The sequence below is a fragment of the Somniosus microcephalus genome, chromosome 30, assembly GCF_052327205.1.
Source record: "Somniosus microcephalus isolate GS21.2 chromosome 30, FLI_Smic_1.0, whole genome shotgun sequence".
Lineage (NCBI taxonomy): Eukaryota > Metazoa > Chordata > Chondrichthyes > Squaliformes > Somniosidae > Somniosus > Somniosus microcephalus.
In genome coordinates, this window is record NC_141016.1 from 31,322,664 (window position 1) to 31,344,243 (window position 21,580).

General features: G+C 42.3%; 1 protein-coding gene across 1 annotated transcript in view; it reads left to right on the forward strand.

The window, feature by feature from the left end:
* The window catches only part of LOC147098095 (scavenger receptor cysteine-rich domain-containing protein DMBT1-like), an 81,386-nt gene that overhangs the window by 31,246 nt on the left and 28,560 nt on the right, over positions 1-21,580 (forward strand). The window contains exons 5-7 of the mRNA XM_085970817.1: positions 9,672-9,704; positions 13,698-14,012; positions 15,475-15,729. Coding sequence (XP_085826943.1) covers positions 9,672-9,704; positions 13,698-14,012; positions 15,475-15,729 — 603 coding nt within the window. The remainder of the gene's footprint in view (positions 1-9,671; positions 9,705-13,697; positions 14,013-15,474; positions 15,730-21,580) is intronic.

The window sequence follows — 21,580 nt, forward strand, 5'->3', positions numbered from 1 at the left end:
ATACATTTATATGTCCAGACTGATGTAATAATGAAGCTTTCTCAGTCTCCGTCCACATCCCCCACACTTTTCATACAGAGCCATGTAGGGTTTAATGAGATTCCGGGACTTGTTTCTCAATCTCCTTCCACATGCTCGATATATATTTTTGCTGAGGTTGTTGGTCGGTGACTCCGTTCAGTTTCTCTCTGTGTCCAGTGTGTGTTTGGTTATATTTATTAATCTCCATCAATAACAAATGCTGGCATACTGACAGGGAAAGACTAACTTTTATCAGATACTTTGTGAGTTTAACGAAAAATGTTTGTGATTCAATTTATTTTATTTTATAAAACTGATTGGATAGTAAAATCCTGTTTTGCAGATAATTTAAATAACATTTTCTGCAAATCATAGAACGGAATCATTTTCCCGAATTGCGGGCTGATCAAATTTATTTTGAAGTAAACGGGTACATTTTATTCAAATTTGTCATTTATTGGGCTCATATGAAGTGAATATTCAAATTGTTATTTAATTTGTAGAAGTTTCATTTAATACATAATTTCAGCAGTTTGTTTGAATTTAAGATCCATCAACTTGAAATAGAAATCAATGCTCCATTTCGGTGAGAGTCAGCTGGTTTAGAATAAGGTTAATGCCATTTCTCTCTCCACGGATGCTGCCTGGCCGGCTGAGTTTTTCCAGCGTTTTCCGTTGTTATTTCGTTCAGAATATTGTTCATCTGATTAACATTTTTAAAAATTCCCTGGCAAGATTTGTATCAAATTTAGATTTAAATCCGAAATCGGTCACAAATACCGCGACAGTTTTGATTTATTTTGTCCCCTGCGGCTCTTGTACAGACAGAGCAGACTGGAGTTGAAAGTCTAATTGGATTATGTAAACTGAGCCTATTAGAAGTAGAGCACGTTCACTGTTAGAACAGAATGTATCGGAGTCTGGGGTGTAAGTGAACTCTCTGAGTGTAGAACACCAGTCAAAGCTGCACCTACTGCCGACTGAAACCACACACACATTTCTGTCACAGATATTTCTCACTAGAAGTGCTGTCTGACCCGGTGTGATCAAGTGAACTGAAATATTTAAAAGCTTTATTCAGCATTAGAATGTTGGAAGATGTTTATAAGTATTGGCTAATATAATATTAACTAATGGTGGAAACAATATTGCAATAATTAGCATTGCATATTAGTACAATTATAATTAAATACACTCTCCAATAATTTAACTTAGTAACATCACAGAATCACAGAAACCCCACAGTGCAGATAGAGGCCATTTCGGCCCATCGAGCCTGCACCGACACATATCCCACCCGATCCCCGTAACCCCTACACCAACACATATCCCACCCTATCCGCGTAACCCCACTTATTTAATCCCCCTAACACTAAGGGTCAATTTATCATAGCCAATCAACCTAACCCACACATCTTTGGAGAATTTGCTGTGTGAGTGTTGTTGCTCAGTTAGTGATTATCTTCAAAGTTATGAACTTTTAATATTAAACTATTTTTTCTATTTAAACATTTATATGTACAGACTGATGCAGTAATGAAGCTTTCTCAGTCTCCGTCCACATGCCCCATACTTTTCATACAGTTTCAGTTAAAAATAATGAGATATTGGAACTTGTTTCTCAATCTCCCTCCACCTGCTCCATACTTTTTATACAGTGTCATGTCGGGTTTAATCAGGTTACGGGACTTGTTTCTCAATCTCCTTTCACAAGCTCGATATTTTTGCTGAGGATCTTGGTCAGTGACTCCGTTCTGTTTTTCTCTGTTTCCAGTGTGTGTTTGTTTGTTATTGATGGAGATTTATTAATCTCCATCAATAACAAACGTTGGTTTTCTGACAGGGAAACATTATCACACTGCTATCAGATACTTTGCGAGTTTAACGAAATATATTACTGTGGTTAACTTATTTTGTTTTATAAAACTGATTGGATACTAAAATCCTGTTTTGTAAATAATTTAAAGAATATTTTCTGCAAATCATTGAACGGAGAAAAATGCATGAAATGAATATCACTCCCTGAATCATTTTCACAAATCGCCTGCTGATCAAATTCAATCTAAAGAAAACGGGCATATTTTATTCAAATGTGTCATTCATTGGAATCGCATGAAGTGAATATTGAAATGCTTTATAAATTTGAAAATTTCCCTTTTGAAACATATCTTGCGTTGGCTGTTTCATTTTAAACTCCATCAACTTCAAATAGGGAAACCTTACCCATTTCTGTCGATTTCGTTCTATTCAGATGTAAGAATAATTTACATCTGAATAGCACTTATTTTAAATTCCCAGGTGAGCCTTGAGTGAAACTTAGTTTTAAAAACGAAAGCTAAGACACTACCGCAGCAGTTTTGTTTTATACTGTCCCCTGCGGCTCCTGTACAAACAGAGCAGACTGGAGTTGAAATTCTAATCGGATTATTTACACCGAGCCTGATTGAAGTAGAGCGCATTCACTGTTAGAATAGATTGTATCGGATTCTGGGGTGTAACTGAATTCACTGAGTGTAGAACACCTGTCAAAGCTGCACCTACTGCCGACTGAATCCACACACACATTTCTGTTAAAGTTATTTCTCAGTCTGACCACGTGTGGTAAAGTGAACTGAACTATTTTAAATAGTTTATTCACTATTAGAGCGTTGGAGAATGAATTTTAATATTAAGTTAAATACTAACTAGACGTGGAACCAATATTTTTTCAACTTGTATTAATTATCAGTATAATCTTTGTTAAATTCGCTCTCCAAAAAATGTTACTGAAAATATCTACACACTCTGGGATTGTACGTATTGTTGTTTAGTCAGTGATGATCTTCAAAATTATGAACATTTTATCTGAAATTAATCATTCTATTTCATACATTTGTATTAACAGTATCGCGTAATAATTAACGTTTCTCAGTCTCCTTCCACATGCCCCATGCTTTTAAACAATTTCATGTATTGTTTAATGAAATATCCGGACTGGTTTCTCAATCTCCTTCCAACTGCTCGATAACCTTTGCTGAGTTTGTCGGTCAATGACTTAATTCATTTTTTTCTGTTTCCAGTGTGTATTTGTTATAGTTATTAATCTTGATCATTAACAAAGTCTGGTTTACTTACAGGGAAACCTTCTAGCATTTTTTATCAGAAACATTGTACGTTTAACGTAATGGCCCAGAAATTAGTGTTCCAACGCGAGACTAAGCACCGTGTACTCACGCTTGGGACCGATGGAATTGTCGGTTTTCTGCATGCACAGCGCATGCGCAGAAAACCGGCATTTCCTCTCCAGAAAACCAAGGGGTTAAGAGGCGGTTCGCGTCCGACGTTGAAGGCAGCGCGAACCCATTGAATTTCGGGTTTTCTTCCAGGTTTGTCCGTGCGTGAAGGCCTCCACTCTTTCCGGAGGAAAAAAGCAGACGTAAGTACTTAGTTTTAAAAGGTAAGTGGTCTAATAATTAAAGTTAGAATTTTTTTTCCACACGTTTATTATTTTTAAAGAATTTACAGTAAGGTAAGTGTATTTTTAGCCCCGATTTAATTTTTAAATTTTTTTTTCAAAAATGTAAATTATTGTTTAAAATAGTTTTTTAAAGTTATTTATAGTTCATTTAACTAGTCTGATTTTATTAAAATTTTATTTCAAGTGTAAGTATTGTTTTGGGCGCCCGAGCTTCATGAGTTTGACAGTTCTTTCTGTCAAACTCATGAATGAACTTTTGCAACCTCCGATTTGTTGCCCAGTGCTCACGTGATCCCAGCTGGCTCATCGCACTAAGTACGCCGCTGGGTCATAGCACGCACAGCGCGGCAGGACCTGAAGCGGGCCAGTGAGAGGAAATGCAATGCGGGCCAGGATTGAAATGTCAGCGCGCCGGGTAAGTGCACATCGGGGGCTTGCACACGTGGCAAGCCCCCGAACCTAATTTCTGGGCCAATATGTTACCGTGATTCATTTTATTTGATGTTATAAAACTGACTGGATAATAAAATCCTGTTTTTGTAGCTAATTTAAAGAATATGTTCTGCAAATCATAGAACGGAGAAAAACATGAAATGTACATCACTCCCTGAATCTTTTTCACAAATTGCAAGTTGCTGAAAATCAATTTACAGATAATGGACATTTTGATTCAAATTTGTCATTCATTGGGATCATATGAATTGAATATTGAAATGGTTTATTAATTTGTAGAATTTTCATTTACTACATATTTTGGGCTGTTTGTTTGATTTTAAACGTTCCTTCAACTTCAAGTAGGGAACAATTGTTCAATTCTGTCGGTGACTGTAAACATGTCTATTATATATTGCATCTGATTTTCAGAGGATCATTGTGTCAAATTTAGATTTAAAATCGAAATCGAACAGAAATTCCGCGTCAGTTTGTTGTATGTTGTTCCCTGCGGCTCCCGTACAGACAGAGCAGACTGGAGTTGATATTCCAGTCGGGGTTTCAAACTGAGTCTGCTGGAAGTAGAGCACATTCACTGTTAGAATAGAATGTGTCAGAGTCTGGGGTGTAAGTGAAATCACTGAGTGTAGAACACCAGTCAAAGCTGCACCTACTGCCGACTGAACCCACATAGAGTTTTCGGTCCTAGATATTTCTCAGTAGAAGAGCTGTCTGACCCCATGTTGTACAGAGAATTGACCTAATTTTTTAAAATAATTTGTTCCGCTTTGGAGTGTTGGACAAGGACTATAAATATTGTGAAGTTAAATATTAACTACAGGTGAAAGCAATATTGCTTCAATTAGTAATCATTATTTATGGAGCTCTTATCAAGTACACTCATCAAAAATTATGCAATTGAAAGACCCTAAATCTCCGCGGGATTTGCTGTCTGAGTATTTTAGTTTATTCAGTGAGAAACATAGAAACATAGAAGATAGGAGCAGGAGTAGGCCATTCGGCCCCTCGAGCCTGCTCCGCCAATAAATGAGATCATGGCTGATCATCCAAATTCAGCACACTGGCCCTGCTTTCTCTCCATATCCCTTGATACCTTTAGGCTTAAGAAATATATCTTACTTCTACTTGAATATATTTAATGAATTGGCCTCAACTGCCTTCTGTGGTAGAGAATTCCACAGGTTCACCACTCTCTGGGTGAAGAAATTCCTCCTCATCTCTGTCCTAAATGGCTTACCCCTTATCTTTAGACTGTGACCCCTGGTTCTGGACTCCCCTGCCATCGGGAACATCCTTCCTGCATCTAGTCTGTCTAGTCCTGTTTGAATTTTATAAGTTTCAATTAGATCCCCTCTCATTCTTCTAAACTCCAGCGAATATGACCCAATCGACAATCTCTCCTGATACGTCATTCCTGCCATCCCAGGTATCAGTCTGGTGAATCTTCGCTGCACTCCCTCCATGGCAAGAACATCCTTCATCAGATAAGGCGACCAAAACTACACACAATTCTCAAGGTTTGGTCTCAAAAGGCCCTGTACAACTGCAGCAAGACATCCTTGCTCCTGTACTCGAACCCTCTCACTATGAAGGCCAACATAACATTTGCCTTCATAACTGTCTGCTGCACCTGCATGCTTACCTTCAGCGACTGATGCACAAGGACACCCAGCTCTCTTTGCACTTCCCCTTTTCCCAATCTATTGCCGTTCAGGTAATAATCTGCCTCCTGTTTTTGACACCAACGTGGATAACCTCGCAATTATTCACATTATACTGCATCTGCCATGCATCTGCCCAATCACCCAACCTGTCCAAATCATACTGGAGTTTATCGGCATCCTCCTCATAGCACACAAACCAACCCAGCTTTGTGTCATCTGCAAACCTGGAGATATTACATCTAGCTCCCTCGTCTAGATCATTAAGATATATTGTGAATAGCTGGGGTCATTGCACCGATCCCTGCGGTATCCCACTTGTCCCTGCCTGCCACTTGGAGAATGACCCGTTTATTCCAAGTGAGGATCGTCAAAACTATGAGCTTTTTATATAAAATTAATCTTTCTATTCCATACATTTATATGATCAGTGTCATGTAATAATTAATGTTTCTCAGTTTCTTTTTACATGCTCTATACTTTTTCTACAGAATCATGTAGTGTTTAATGAGATAACGGGACATGTTTCTCAATCTCCTTCCACGTGTCCCGTACTTTATGTACATTGCCATGTATTGTTTAATGATTTATAGGTAATTGTTTCTTAATATCGTTCCAATTGCTCCATAGATTTATATAGTGTCATGTAATATTTAATGAGTTAGCGGGCCTTGTTTCTCAATCTCCTTCCACATTTCCCATGCTCTGGTAGCTTTGTGTAACAAATCCTGATTTAGTTTGTATATTTAACTTCGGCAGATAGCGATCAGAGCGCTTTGTCCTGTTCTTGTCAATATTCGAGGTGTGTTTTTTAATGTTTTAACAATGGTAACGTTTATCCAGGCACTAGTTACGGGGTATGGAGATATTTTGTTAGAAATTACTCTTTGCGCTGTTAATGCTCAGAGTCTGGATTGTTTGGTGTGAGCTCCCTCTGTTGTTTTACTGGAGGCTTTAACCTACAATTAAAGATTTTCAATTCATTTGCTTCCTAAACCCAACAGGAACTCATTTAAGAGTGAATGCTGTTCAAGTCGGACTTGAAATCGTTTAATATAAAATAATAATTTTGATTCTTGACACATCTGATATTTTGACAGGAGATTAATTTTCTTTTAAACACTCTATATTGACCCTATTTTGTCATCTCACAATCACCAAATCTAACAGAAGCGTTGAGTTTTTAACGTTTTTGAGTAAACACTGAAAGATTATTCCCACTAGACTGTCAATGGCTAACAATAAAAGATGAATTTGCAGGACAGGAGTGTGTTGGTAAGGACTGCTGAGGCTCTCCTGGAGTGGAAGCTTGTAATGCTCTGTCAACATTACAGAACCCGTGCCAGAACGAGACCAGAGAGGTTCTCTTTGGAAACTGCGCTTATTCAATAATTCTTGACAAACACAGCTGAGGACAGGAATCGAAGTCACGTTGTCTGTAATATGTAACCGGGAGAATAGAAAGAGTCCAGGTGATCTGGAGGGCAACATATCATCAGGGAGATTGAGAGCAGGTCAACACACTGTCTCAAGTATATAACATTTCGAATAGAAAGAGACCTGGAGATCTGTGTGACACAATATCATCGGGGGGATTGTGAGCAGGTCAACACACTGTCTCCAATATATAACATTTAGAATAGAAAGAGACCTGGAGATCTGTGGGACACAATATCATCAGGGGGTTTGAGAGCAGGTCAACACACTGTCTCTAGTATATAACATTTAGAGTAGAAAGACACCTGGAGATCTGTGGGACACAATGTCATCAGGGGGGTTGAGAGCAGGTCAACATATTGGCTGCATTCAAAAAAGCAGCAAAGCTTAACCAGTAAACGAGAGGACCATTAAGCAAACATCATTAACGGGTAAATTGATGGACCAATCGGCGAGGACAAGTTACAAGAGAATTCGCTCAGCAGGAACTTAATGAGGAATAGACAGCACGGAGATAGGAGGTGTGAACCCGCCTGACAATCGGTTCATTTTGTTTTGTTTGAATAATTTAGAAATAAAATGAGTAACAGAAACTTCCAAATACAACTTTATGGAAACTTTGAAATTTCCACGTGGAAAGCATTGGATTAAACTAAAAGGCACCAATAATCATCACACAATAAGATAATCTATAATTTAATTTAAATTATATTTATGTTCCATCATGAACTTTGGAAGGGAATAATATACTTCACTACCTAACATCACTGTGAGAGAGCCCTCAAATTCGGCTGCCCTCAAAAGTTTGTCACCATCCTCCGCCTGCTTCATGATGACATGCAAGCCATGATCCTGACCAACGTGTCCACCACAGACCCAATTCACGTTTAGACCGGGGTCAAGCAAGGCTGTCTCATTGCATTAACGCTCTTCTCAATCTTCCCTGCTGCAATGCTCCATCTCACCCTCAGTAAGCTCCCCGCTGGAGTGGAGCTAATCTACAGAACAAACGGGAAACTGTTCAACTTATGTCGCTTCCAGTCCAGATCCAAAGTCATCCCATCCTCTGTCATCGAATTACAGTATGCAGACGACGGTTGCGTCTGCGCGCACTCAGATTTTGAACTCCAAACCTATGTCAACACCTTCACTGAAGCATACGAGGGCATGGGTCTTAAACTAAACATCTATAAGACAAAGTTCCTCTACCAACATGGCCCCGCCACACAGTACTGCTCCCCAATTAGCAACATTCATGACGAGGCCTTGGACATTGTGGACCAGTTTATATAACTCAGGAGCCTACTGTGAACAAGGGCAGACATCTATAACAAAGTCCAACACCGCCTTCAGTGTGTCAGCACAGACTTTGGTCACCTGACAAAGAGAGTGTTTGAAGACAAAGACCTCAAATCCAGCACCAAGCTTAAGGTCTACAGAACATAAGTGATACCAGCCCTTCTGTATGCTTCAGAGACATGGGCCATGTACAGGAGGCAGCTCAAAGCACTGGAGAGCTACCACCAACGCTGCCTCCGCAAGATCCTGCAATCCATTGGCAGGATAGGCGCACCAATGTCAGTGTTCTCGCTCAGGCTAACATTCCCAGCATCAAAGCTTTGACCATGCTCGAACAGCTCCGATAGATGGGCCACAATGTCTGCATGCCCAATAAGAGACTCCCAATGCAAGCGCTCTTCTCATAGCTCTGACACGGCGAGAGAGCCCCAGGTGGGCAGAGCAAACGCTTCCAGGATACCCTCAAAGCCTCCTTGAAAATGTGCAACATCCCCACCAACAACTGGGAATCCCTGGTGCAAGACTGCAAAAAATGGTGTAGAAGCATCCGTGAAGGTGCCGAACACCTCAAGTCTCTTTGCCGGGAGCAAGCAGAAGACAAGTACAAACAGCGGAAGAACCCCACCCACCCGCCCATTCAACCACCGTCTGCACCACCTGTAACAGAGACTGTAGGTCCCACATTGGACTCAGCAGGCACCTGAGAACTCATTTTTAGTGCGGAAGCATGTCATCCTCGGTTCTGAGGGACTGCCTAAGAAGAAGAAGAAAAAGAGTACTGCATCTGTTAAAAGAGCGGGCCCATCACCACCGCCTGCTCAGGGCAACTACACACGGATATAAAATGGTCAGAGCACCGTCACCACTCATTTTCAGGGCTACCGGGAAAGGGCAGTGGACTTGGACTAATTGGATCGCTCTTTCAAAGAGCCAGCATAGGCATGGTGGACTGAATGTTCTCTATCTGTGCTGTGTCATTCTATGATTCTACAAGGAGCAGGTCTATCACCACCGCCTTCTCTGGGCACTGACACACTAGTAATAAATTGTGCCCGAGCACAGGCACCACAAGGAGGGAGTGCACCCAGGTGTCAGTTTGTGTTTATGTGAAAATAATTCTCGATAAACTGCATGTACTTTACAAATGTCAGCTTGCTGCACAGATTGCATTTGCGGGTTTATACGGAATGAAGAAGAGATGAAATCACAGACCCCGGTATCAGTTCTTTCGCAAAGTGACGGGAACTCTTACCCCACAGTTCATTGTATTTGTGAATTTTCTTTCTGACAGATTTATTAATTTCTTGCCCCAGCGAACTCTAATTCACAATGTCTCATTTCAGGCAGACCTTGGGACAGCCCGGCTGACCCGTCAGGTAATCGCCTTTTATTATCACATTATCTGGTATCTCTCTGCTCTAATCTATCCCATTGAATATTAAGGCTGGGTGACAATCTCAGGGCCTTATTGATCACCGATTAGCCCGCTCCTCGTGTGTCACTCAGACGGAAAGAGTGTTTCCCGTGGACTGTTACTAAAGACCTTTAATTCCAGCTGAGAGGTGGCTGCTGCCTTCATGCAGAGCGACAATAAACGGGGTCCCTGAAGGACCGGCTCCACTGACACTGCTGCCGGTCCCAAAGCAGCTCTCACTTTCAACTTTACCAATCAGCGCTGACATTAGGATCACCTGGCCATCCAGCCCCGTCTCTTCCTCTATCTTCTCCGGGGATTGGGGAATTTCTTCCAATCCTGACTGGGTGTGAGCTCTCACTACATACGGCCAATGGGTACTTAGCATGATGGGCAGCTGATCATTGCAGCCACGCCCATCTCTCGACCTCTGGAGGCTGGAATATATTCTGAGCCAATCGCACACCACGGCCCCATGGGAGCCGCTCTGGTGCTGGGAACTTCCCGCTGACTCCCGGTTTACTGCTCGTTGGTGCAGGAGGGAGGGCTTTAGTTTCCTGGATCACTGGGCCTGCTTCTGGGGAAGGTGGGACTTGTACAAGTCGGACGGGTTGCACCTGAACCAGAGCGGGACAAATATCCTGGCGGGGAGGTTTGGTAGCACTGTTCAGGGGGGTATAAACTACAATGGCAGAGGGTTGGGAACCTGAGCAGGGAGACAGAGGAAAGGAAAACAGGGATAAAAGCAAAAGATAGGAAGGACAACAAAAGTGGCAGTCAGAGAAATCAACGGTTTAAATCAAACGTGGCCACAATAAACAATAATTCTAATAGGTCTAAGAGCGTTAAAAAAACAAGCCTGAAAGCTTTGTGTCTTAATGCGAGGAGCATTTGTAATAAGGTGGATGAATTGGCTGCGCAAATAGAGGTAAACAAATACGATTTGTTTGGGATTACAAAAAACGTGGCTCAAGGATGGCCAAGACTGGGAACTCAACATCCAGGGGTGTTCGATATTCAAGAAAGATAGGCAAAAAGGGAAGGGAGGTGGGGTAGCATTACTGGTTAAAGAAGGGGTTAATACAATTGTAATGAAGGATATTAGCTCTGATGATGTGGAATCTGTATGGGTAGAATTGAGAAATACTGAGGGGAAAACAACATTACTGGGAGTGGTATATAGACCTCCAGCCAGTAAGGGGATGGCATTAAAAGGGAAATTAAAGAATTGTGCAATAAGGGCACAGCAGTCATCATGGGTGACTTCAATCTACGTATAGATTGGGCCAACCAAATTAGGAGCAATACTGAGGAGGAGGAATTCCTGGAGTGTTTACGGGATGGTTTCCTGGACCAATATGTCGAGGAATCAACCAGAGATCAGGCCATCATAGACTGAGTATTATGTAACGAGAAAGGATTAATTATCTATCTTGTTGTACGAGGCCCCTTGGGTTGGAGCGATCATAATATGATCGAATTCTTCATTAAGATGGAGAATGAAGTAGTTGACTCAGAGACAAGGGTACCCAATTTAAATAAAGGAAACTACGATGGTCTGAGGAGCGAGTTGGGTAGGATTGATTGGGGAATGTCATTTAAAGGGTTGACATTCAATGGCAAACATTCAAAGACCGAATGGATGAGCTACAGAATTTGTTCATCCCAGTTTGGCATTAAAATAAAACAAAAAAGGTGACTTAACCGTGGCTAACAAGGGAAATTAGGGATAGCATAAGATCCAAGGAGAGGACATATAAATTGGCTAGAAAAAGCAATAATCCCGAGGATTGGGAGCAGTTTAGGAGTCAACAAAGGAGGACAAAGGGATTATTTAAGAAAGGGAAAATAGAATATGAGAGTAAGCTAGTTGGGAACATAAAAACTGACTGTAATAGCTTTTATAGATATGTGAAGAGAAAAGGATTGGTGAAGTTAAGCGTAGGTCCCTTACAGTCAGAATCAGGGGAACTTATAATGGGAAACAAGGAAATGGCAGACCAACTAAATACATACTTTGGTTCTGTCTTCACAAAGGAGGACACAAATAACCTCTCAGAGGTGCCGGGGAACATAGGGTCTGATGAAAGGGAGCAACTGAAAGAAATCAGTATTTGTAGGGAAATGGTGTTAGGAAAATTGATGGGACTGAAGGCTGATAAATCCCCATGGCCTGATGATCTACATCCCAGGGAACTTAAGGAGGTGGCCCTAGAGATAGTAGATGCATTGCTGGTCATCTTCCAGAACTCGATAGACTCTGGAACGGTACCCATGGATTGGAGGGTAGCTAATGTTTCCACACTATGCAAAAAAGGTGGTAGAGAAAAAGCGGGGAATTATAGACCGGTAAGCCTGGCATCGGTAGTGGGGAAAATGCTAGAATCTATTATAAAAGATGTAATAGCAGAGCACTTGGAATGCAGTGACAGGATCGGACAAATTCAACATGGATTTCCAAAAGGTAAATCATGCTTGATTAATCTACTGGAATTTTTTGAGGATGTAACTGGTAAAATAGATAAGGGAGAACCAGTGGATGTGTTGTATTTGGACTTTCAGAAGGCTTTCGATAAGGTCCCACATAAGAGATTAGCGTGCAAAATTAAGGCACATGGGATTGGGGGTAAAGTATTGCCTTGGATAGAGAACTGGTTGGCGGACAGAAAGCAAAGAGTTGGAATAAACGGGTCATTTTCCGAGTGGCAGGCAGTGACTGGTGGGGTACCGCAGGGTTTGGTCCTAGGACCACAGCTGCTCACAATATATATTAATGATCTGGACGAGGGAATTGGATGTAATATCTCCAAATTTGCAGACGACACAAAGCTGGGTGAGAGGGTAAGCTGTGTGGAGGTTGTCGTGAAACTCCAGTACGATTTGGACAGGTTGGGTGATTCGGCAGAAACATGGCAAATGCACTATAATGTGGATAAATGTGAGGTTATCCACTTTTGTGGCAAAAACAGGAAGGCAGATTATTATTTGAATGGCAATAGATTGGGAGAAGGGGAATTGCAAAGGGACCTGGGTGTTCTTGTGCACCAGTCGCTGAAGGTAAGCATGCAGGTGCAGCTGTTTGTTAGGAAGCCAAATGGTATGTTGGCCTTCGTAGCAAGAGGGTTCGATACAGGAACAAGGATATCTTGCTACAGTTGTACAGGGCCTTGGTGAGACCGCACATGGAGTATTGTATGCAGTTTTTGTCACCTTACCTGAGGAAGGACGTTCTTACCATGGAGGAAGTGCAGCGAAGATTCACTAAGCTGATACCTGGGATGACAGGAATGACGTATGAGGAGCGATTGTGTCGATTGGGCTTATACTCACTGAAGTTTAGAAGATTGAGAGGGGATCTCATCGAAACCTATAACATTCTGTCATGTCTGGACAGACTAGATGCAGGAAGGATGTTTCTGATGGCCGGGGAGTCCAGAACCAGGGGTCATAGTCTAACGATAAGGGGTAAGCCATTTATGACTGAAATGAGGAGGAATTTCTTCACCCAGAGAGTGGTGAACCTGTGGCATTCTCTGCCACGGAGGGCGGTGGAGGCCAGTTCATTAAATATATTCAGGAAAGAATTGGATATATTTCTTGAGACTAAAGGGATCAAGGGATATGGGGAGAAGGCAGGGACAGGGCACTGAATTTGGATGATCAGCCATCATCTCATTGAATGGCGGAGCAGGCTCGAAGGGCCGAATGGCCTACTCCTGCTCCTATCTTCTATGTTTCTATGTTTCTATGTTACACCCTTTATTCGTATTTCCCTCTCCCTTTTGGCATGTTTAATATTTACTCCGGGTTTTATTCGGGGTCTGGGCATGGTCTGATGTTCCCACTGATTCCTCACATGGTCCCTCTGGCCTGGTGAATGGGGGTGGTCCGTGTGCTGGGAGACTGCGGGTTTAATACCCTCTAACCGCTTGATGTTATTTCTGATATTTTACAGAGACGGTGAAGCTGAGACTGGTGAATGGGGGCAATCCGTGCGCCGGGAGACTGGAGATTCACTACAGGGGATTGTGGGGAACTGTGGATGATAACGTCTGGGACCTGCGGGACGCCGCTGTTGTGTGCCGGGAGCTGGGCTGCGGGATCGCGCTGTCAGCACCGGATGGGGCTCACTTTGGGGAAGGGTCCGGACCGTTTGTGATGGGGAGTGTTGAGTGCGGCGGGACAGAGGCCGCTCTGCGGGAATGTGATTCAGCTCCATGGGGTCACTTTTCCGGGCAACACTCCGTGGATGCCGGCGTCATCTGCGCAGGTAAAAATCTTTCTTCTGTATCTCATCTCCCGCCGCCTCTGATTGTTTCCGGAATAAAGTGGAAGTAAAATAATGAGCGGGTGTCCGTCCCCGGAAAGTGAGAGATTATAATTCCAGTATTCCCCGGTTATTAGTAATGTTATATTATTAATATTAGGATCACTGTTTGTGACATAATAATATTACATTCATTTTATACAATAAACACCCCCACCGGGAGGAGTAAATAACTGACACTCAGCACGTTCACAATGCAGACAGAACAAGTTTCCATTGAGATTTGCCCCAAAGCCGCAGTGAATGAGCTGACCCGCTGGAAATGTCACAATCTCAATCCAACTCTCCATTCTCAACCCAGCAGCCACTACCGGGCATGCGCCATGAACCCTCTGCGCCTTCAGTAATCGCTTGTTGTGCGATCTGATATTTTCCACAGACTGTGAATCTGAGACTGGGGAGGGAGGTTTCTCAGCCGGGGAGCCTGTGCAATGGGTCCGTGGTTACAGTGGGCAGCACGGGAGGAACTACACAGTAAGATCCCACAGCTGCCTTAATTCCGCATTCTATTGACATTTAGATAGATAAAGAAACAGCAATAAGGACAGAATCTTAGACAAGATCAATAAACTGTTCTAACGAATAAACACCATCCCGTGGAACGGCTGTTAAAACTGTGGAGAATTCTCCTGCAAACCTGGCCCATAGTTCTCGCCCCGTCATTATCAAAACAGGTTTATAAGCGTTTTAATCCACTTGCTGATCTTGGGATCATGCTGTGCCCAACAAGGATGGCCCTGCACAATGCCCGTATAGTCTTGTGAATGGACGTTAATTTCCCGGACGGACTATTTTAGAACAATTCTCCCCACAAGTAAGTACAGAGAGGTGTACAGGACCGGGAATACCTGGATATCTGGAGCATCTGCTGCTCTGGATGTTTCACAGCCCTCGGTCCGAGTTTTTCAGGTCTTTATCCATCTCATCCTTGAATTTGCAGAATCTGATTACTTCATATCTCACGATTCCGCTTAAGTCATCTCACTACTCAGCATTCTGGAAGATCCGCCTGTGTGAATGAGTTAAATGCCTAACCTGCCCACAATAATTAGACACGCCCTCTCGTTTGTGACAGAAACATTTTGATTTAAATCCATCAACATTTGACCGTCTCAGTGCTGATTATATTGCGGCCCCTGGTTTAAATTGTCAACGTTCAAATGAAAACCACAGAACAGATGGGACAATCTAAAAACATTCATAATATACACGGCGATAAGACAGGAATTGATAACAGCAACATTTCCACTCACATGTTGACACATTGAAGCCAATGTTAAATGTGTGTCTCACCTGACTAAATAAGCAGGACAATCGGATTATTGATGAGATTACAGAAACCCTCACCACATTTTAATATAAAGCGCCTTAAAATGCTCACTGTTTATTTCAATATAATTTGCAGGAAGTGCCAAGCCCAGACTAGTGAATGGAAGCAGTCGCTGTGCGGGGAGACTGGAGATTTACGGGACTGGAACCTGGAGCACAGTTTGCGGTGATGGGCCCTGGTTCTTACCGAATGCGGAAGCTGTTTGTAACGAGCTGGGCTGTGGCTCTGCAGTAGCAGCGCCGCTTGGTGCTCACTTTGGAGAAGGATCAGGGCCTGTTATTGGTCCGCCTGGCTGCGGACACCAGCGGGATGTGGGAGTAATCTGTTCAGGTACAAACTGATTGTTATGGGAACATACGGGTTACCACCAAATAGTGTGCGGCCGCCTCGAGATAGATAGCGGCAGATTAGAAACATTCACATCTTGATAAAGGAGAGGGTGTTAAACAGTGTTAAACATCTCTTCCCTTTCGGGGGAAGAGACAGAATGTTCCACAAATGGCCGTCATAATTCACTGCTGACTTTGGCTGACTTGTCCAGTCAGAAGTGTGTTGTTATTTTTCAATCCTATTGCTTTGACTGGGCAGTACAGAGCTGACAAGGGGTAAACATTTGCTGCCCCTGCTGCTGAGCGGACTCTCGCTGCACCTCTTAATGTTTGTGCTGGGACTGCACCTTGTGCTGAGCGGACTCTGACTGCACCTGTTAATGTTTGGGCTGGCGCTGCACCTTGTGCTGAGCGGTCTCAGTGCCTCTCAGTAAATCTCCTGTTGATTGGGTTTTCACTGCACCTCCTGCTGAATGGCTTTTCCTTGCATTTCATTATGAGTCGGTTTTCACTGCACCAGCTGTTGAGTGGGCAGTCAATGTTCCAGTGATGATTGTGGTGTCACCTCACGCTCTAATCGAAATTGTAACGTTGAGGCAGAAATTCCGATCCTTATGGTTGTGTACGCGCTGTGTACTCACCCGTACGGACATCGGAAATGCCGGTATCAGGAATGCACTGCGCATGCGCTGGCAACCAGCATTTCTGATCTGTCAAGAAAGCTCTTGACAGATCCTCCGCCTGCCCTGGAACAGGGCCCCTGCGGGTGGAGAGTTCTGCCTTTTGGAGACCCTCCGCCCACTGAAAACACTTACAATTCGTGCACCTGTAAAAGCATTTATCATTTTAAAATAATTTAAAGAAAGATAAGTTTATTTTTAGCGCCGTTAAAAGCATTAATTATTTTTTTCACAAGTTAAAATTTTTGTTTAAAATAGTTAATTTATGTAATTTATAGTCATTTTAAAAATGTGATGTTTTTTAAATATGTATTTGAAGTTTTACTTATGTTTTGGGGCTGATCTCTATTCATAGGTTTGACTGGTCTTCCTATCAAATCTATGAATGGAGATTCCCTGCTCTGATTGGCTCCCCATGGCCCACGTGATCCCAGGGACGCTGCAAACTACCTGCGCCCCTGGGATACACGTGCCCTGCACACCGGCAGTTTGAAAAGGCACAGCAAAGGAAATCTGCGACTCCCGGGAGCCCTCCGGTGCAGGTGGAGATTTTTCCAAATCGCAGCCCTTTGCCCACAGGAGGGCTGCAAACAGAATTACTGGGCCAACAATCAAAGTAACAATAAGACAAGTGAGTGGCGCTGTTAACAATCCATGCTGAGGCAATTCCAACAATTATATTTGAACAATACTTAGCTTGCCCAGATAGGTGGATATTTGTGCACATGGGGAATTACTTTATTCCAATTCTATTTCATCCTTCAGGGTTTTCTACACCACAGTATTGTCCTCCGGTCTGTCCAATTACTCCAGATGGAGCCTTTGGGTTTACCTTTCATCAAATGTTCTCTCCGTCCATTCATGCATTTCCTACAAAAAATTAATAGTTTCAATGTTCCTTTCTAATTCTAAAACTTCTGAACGAGTGAACACTACTCACCGACTAACGTTCAACGATTATATAAGGTTGTCGCGGCCCAGAACCTGCTTTCTGTGACAGCGACAGTGAGTAAAACGAGAATCTCCAGATACTAAATTAGAGATTCAATTTCACTGGAACAGAGAAACCTGTACATGGGATATTGTTTGAAATGAACCCATGGTTAGCTGGATTCAAATTATTTTGAGGGTGCGAAGTTGGTCAGCAACAACTGGCTGTAGGGAAAGTACAGCGTGTTTAGGTAAATGATGCTGTTCATCAAGAGTAAATACATGCCTAGGTTCCGAAGAAGCAGAACCGTGAACAATCATGATAATAAATGCAACAACCAATTATTCAGAAGTGAAGTGGAGAAAAGTAACTGGTGAAAAACGTGTGATTGTGAATCGGGGCCCGTTTCACAATCAGTCCAAATTTCTTTTCCAAAAGTAATTTCAGATCATGGTAAAAGGGTGGGCACAGAGATTAACAGGAATGTGGAATTGAGTGAAGCAGAACCGCAAAACAAAAAAGTGTGAACTGAGTTCAGAAAATGAACATGAAGAGGGCAGACAAGACGATATTACAATCTAAAGAACTGATGATTATAAAATAGATGATGTACTAAACGATGACCTCCCCTACCTCTAGTAATTGTTAAGTAACAAAATAATTACAATTAACCATTTTGGTGAAAATAATCTCGAGCGTCTAGAAAAGTATATGGGCTCCAAATTAACAAGTTCCCAGGTCTGGACGGTGTTTATCCAAAGGTGACAAAGAGGACAGGAATGGCAATGGTGAAGGGCATTATGAGGGATTTGGTTCATTGTAGCCTGAGGAAGTCTCAGAGTGCAGTGAGCCCAAGGGAACTGGACCAGGTGGAATAGAATCAAATATTAGCAGGTAAAACAGTAAATGAGCAATTCGCAGGTAAAACAGTAAATGCGGCCTCAAATAGGCGCTGGTTTCAGTACAGTCTAGACAGATGCCCAACAGGGGAAAAGGACGGTCATGCAGAGCTCGAGCTCCCTGGATGGCTAAATATATAGAGCTTAAAATGAAACAGAAAAAGTAGGTTTATGGTAAGTCTCAGCTTCATAATTCAATAGAGAACCAAGCTGAATATAATAAGCACAGGGAGAACTGAAAAGGAATTAAGAGGGTAAATGTGAATTTATGGGAATAGATTAGCGTGTAACATCAAAGGGGAACCAAATGTCTTTTATAAACATATAAATAGTAAAAGGCTAGTCAAAGGAAATGTGGAGCCAAGTGGGCATCAAAAAGGACATCTTCTCATGGAGCCAGCCGGCATGGCTGAGGTACAAAACGAGTACATTGCCTCTGTCTTCACTGAAGAATAGGACGCAGCCATTGTCCCACAAAAGGAGGAGGTATTAGACACATTGGACAGGATTAAAAATAGATAAAGTGGAAATATTTAAAACGCTGGCACTGCTCAAAGTAGAAAAGTTACCTGGTCTGCAAGGAATGCATCCTAGGTTATTGAGGGAATTAAGGTTGAAAATTGCAGAGGCTCTGGCCTCACTCTCCCAATCCTCCTCAGATATGGAAGTGATACCAGTTGACTTGGGGATTGCAAATGTTTCACCCCTGTGCAAAAAAGGGGCGAGGGGTAAACCTGGCAACTACAGACCAGTTAGCCTAATGTCAGTGGTGGGGAAACTTTTAGAGATAATAATTCGGGTCAATATTTATTGGCACTTAAAAAATATTGGTTACTAAAAGAAAGCCGGCACGGGTTTCTTAAAGCCAAATCGTGTTTGACTAACTTGATTGAGTTCATTCATGAAGTACTGGAGACAGTAGATGAGAGTAGTACTGCTGGTATTGTTTATATGGACTTTCAAAAGGCGTTTGACAAAGAACTACATAGTACATTTAGCAGCAAAATTGAAGCAAATGGGATTAAAAGGGCAGGGGCTGCGTGGAAACGAAATTGGCTAAGGGACAGAAAGCAGAGATTAGTTGTGGACGGATAGTTTTCAGCCTGGAGGGAAGAGTGCAGTGGTGTCACCCAGGGATCGAAATTCGGGCCACTGCTCTTTTTGATCTATATTAATGACCAGGACTTGGGCATAGAGGGCATCATTTCAGATTTTGCAGATGACAAGAAACTCGGAAATGTAGTAAACAGTGACGAGGATAGTAACAGAATTCAGGAGGGCAAAGACAGTCAGGTGGAATGGGCAGACAGACGGCCACTGATATTTAATGCAGAGAAGCGTGAAGGGATTGGTTTTGGCAGGAGGAATGACGAGAGGCAATATAAACTAAATGATATAATTTAAAGGTGTTGCAGGAACAGAGAGAGCTGTGGTGTACGTGCACAAAACTTTAAAGATGGCAGGACAAGTTGAGAATGCTGTTAAAATGGCTTAGGAGATCCTTGTCTTAATAAATAGAGGCATAGAGTACAAAAGCAAGGACTTTATGTTAAACATTTGTAAAACGCTAGTTAAGTCCCAGATGGAATATTGTGGCCAATTCTGGACAGCACACTTTAGGAAAGATGTCAGGTCTTCAGGAAGGGTGCAGAGGAGATTTAATGGTATGATACCAGTGGTGAAAACTTTAGTTACCTGGAGAGAATGGAGAAACTGGGTTGTTCTCTTTAGAGCGCGGAAGGTTAAGTTGGGAGGGGAGCTTCTGATCAAAGGTCATCGACTTGAAACATTAACTCTGTTTCTCTCCCACAGATGTTGCCTGATCTGATGAGTATTTCCAACATTTGCTGTTTTTATTTCAGATTTCCAGCATCCACAGTATTTTGCTTTATTATTAATGTTAAGGGGAGATTGATATAGGTGTTGAAAATCAGGTAGGGTTTTGGTAGAGTTAATAAAGGTGAACTTTTCCAGTGGCACAATGATGGGTAGCCAGAGGACAAAGATTAATGGTAATTGGCAAAATAACCTGAGGCGAAATGAGGAAAAATGTTTCTGCAGCGAATTGTTCTGATCTGGAATCCACTGCTGGGAAGGGTGGTGGAAGCAGATTCAATAATAACTTTCAAAAGGGCATTGAAGAAGTAATTGCATTGCAAAAATATTGCAGGGCTATTGAGAAGGGACAGGGGACTGTGACAAATTAGATAGCTCCTTCAAAGAGCCGGCACAGGCAGGGTGGGATGAATGGCCTCCCTCTGTGCTGTATCATTCTCTGATTTCTGAGTTATGTGTGGTTGAATTTTTGAGCAGGTCCTTAACAAGGAGGACAGGGGAGTGTATTTGGAGAGTGTCTTTATGGACTTCCAGGTGGCATTAGATAAGGTTCTGCAAAAGTGATTATGAGCATTAATAAAAGTGCATGTGTTTGAAGGTTACCTTTTAACCTGGGCTGGTAATTGTTTGGGTGGTAGGGCAGAGGGAGTACAGATAAAGTGAAAACTTTGATTGGCGGGATAAGGCAAGTGATGTTCTTCACGGATATGAATGTTGGCTCAACTTTTCAGCATATTAAATAATGACTTGGATGATGGAATAGCTGTATACCCAATTTTGCAGATTATTCTAAGTTAGGAGGCACAGTAAGTTGTGTAGACGGGATCAGAAAGTTACAACAGGGCACAAACAGATCAAGTGAGTGGGCGAGTCCGTGGCAGGTGGAATTCATTGCAAGTGTGAAGTAATTCATTTTGGAACCAAGAGGGACCAATTGGAATCTTTTCTTAATGGTTGGAGACTAGGAACTGTGCAGGAGCAAATGGGATTGATTGCTCCTGCAAACAAATCACTATCAGCTCTGCGCAGGTAAAAAAATAATGAAAAAGGCTATTGAAATATCAGACGTGATAGCAAGCAGGCTGGAATACAAATGAGAGGGCGTGTTGCTTCATTGTACAGAGCCTTGGTCACACCCCACCTGGAGTACAGCGTTCAGTCATGGGCACTAAACATCAGGAAGGATATATTTGTCTCTGAGGGGGTGCTGCGCAATTTCACCAGAATGAAATCAGGGCTAAAAGCGTTAATTATGAGGACAGGTTTCATAAATTTGCTTTGTATACCATTGAGTTTAGAAAGTTGAGGGGTTATGTAATTGAAATATTTAAAGTGATAAAAAATTGGATGAGTAGATACCAAGAAAGTATTTCCTCTGGTGTGGCAATCCAGAACTAGGGCACAATCTTAAAGTTAGAGCTCGGCATTCCAGGCATGAGATCAGGAAGCACATTGACATATAAAAACGGTAGCGGAAATCAGGAATTCCCTCCCGCAAAGGACAAA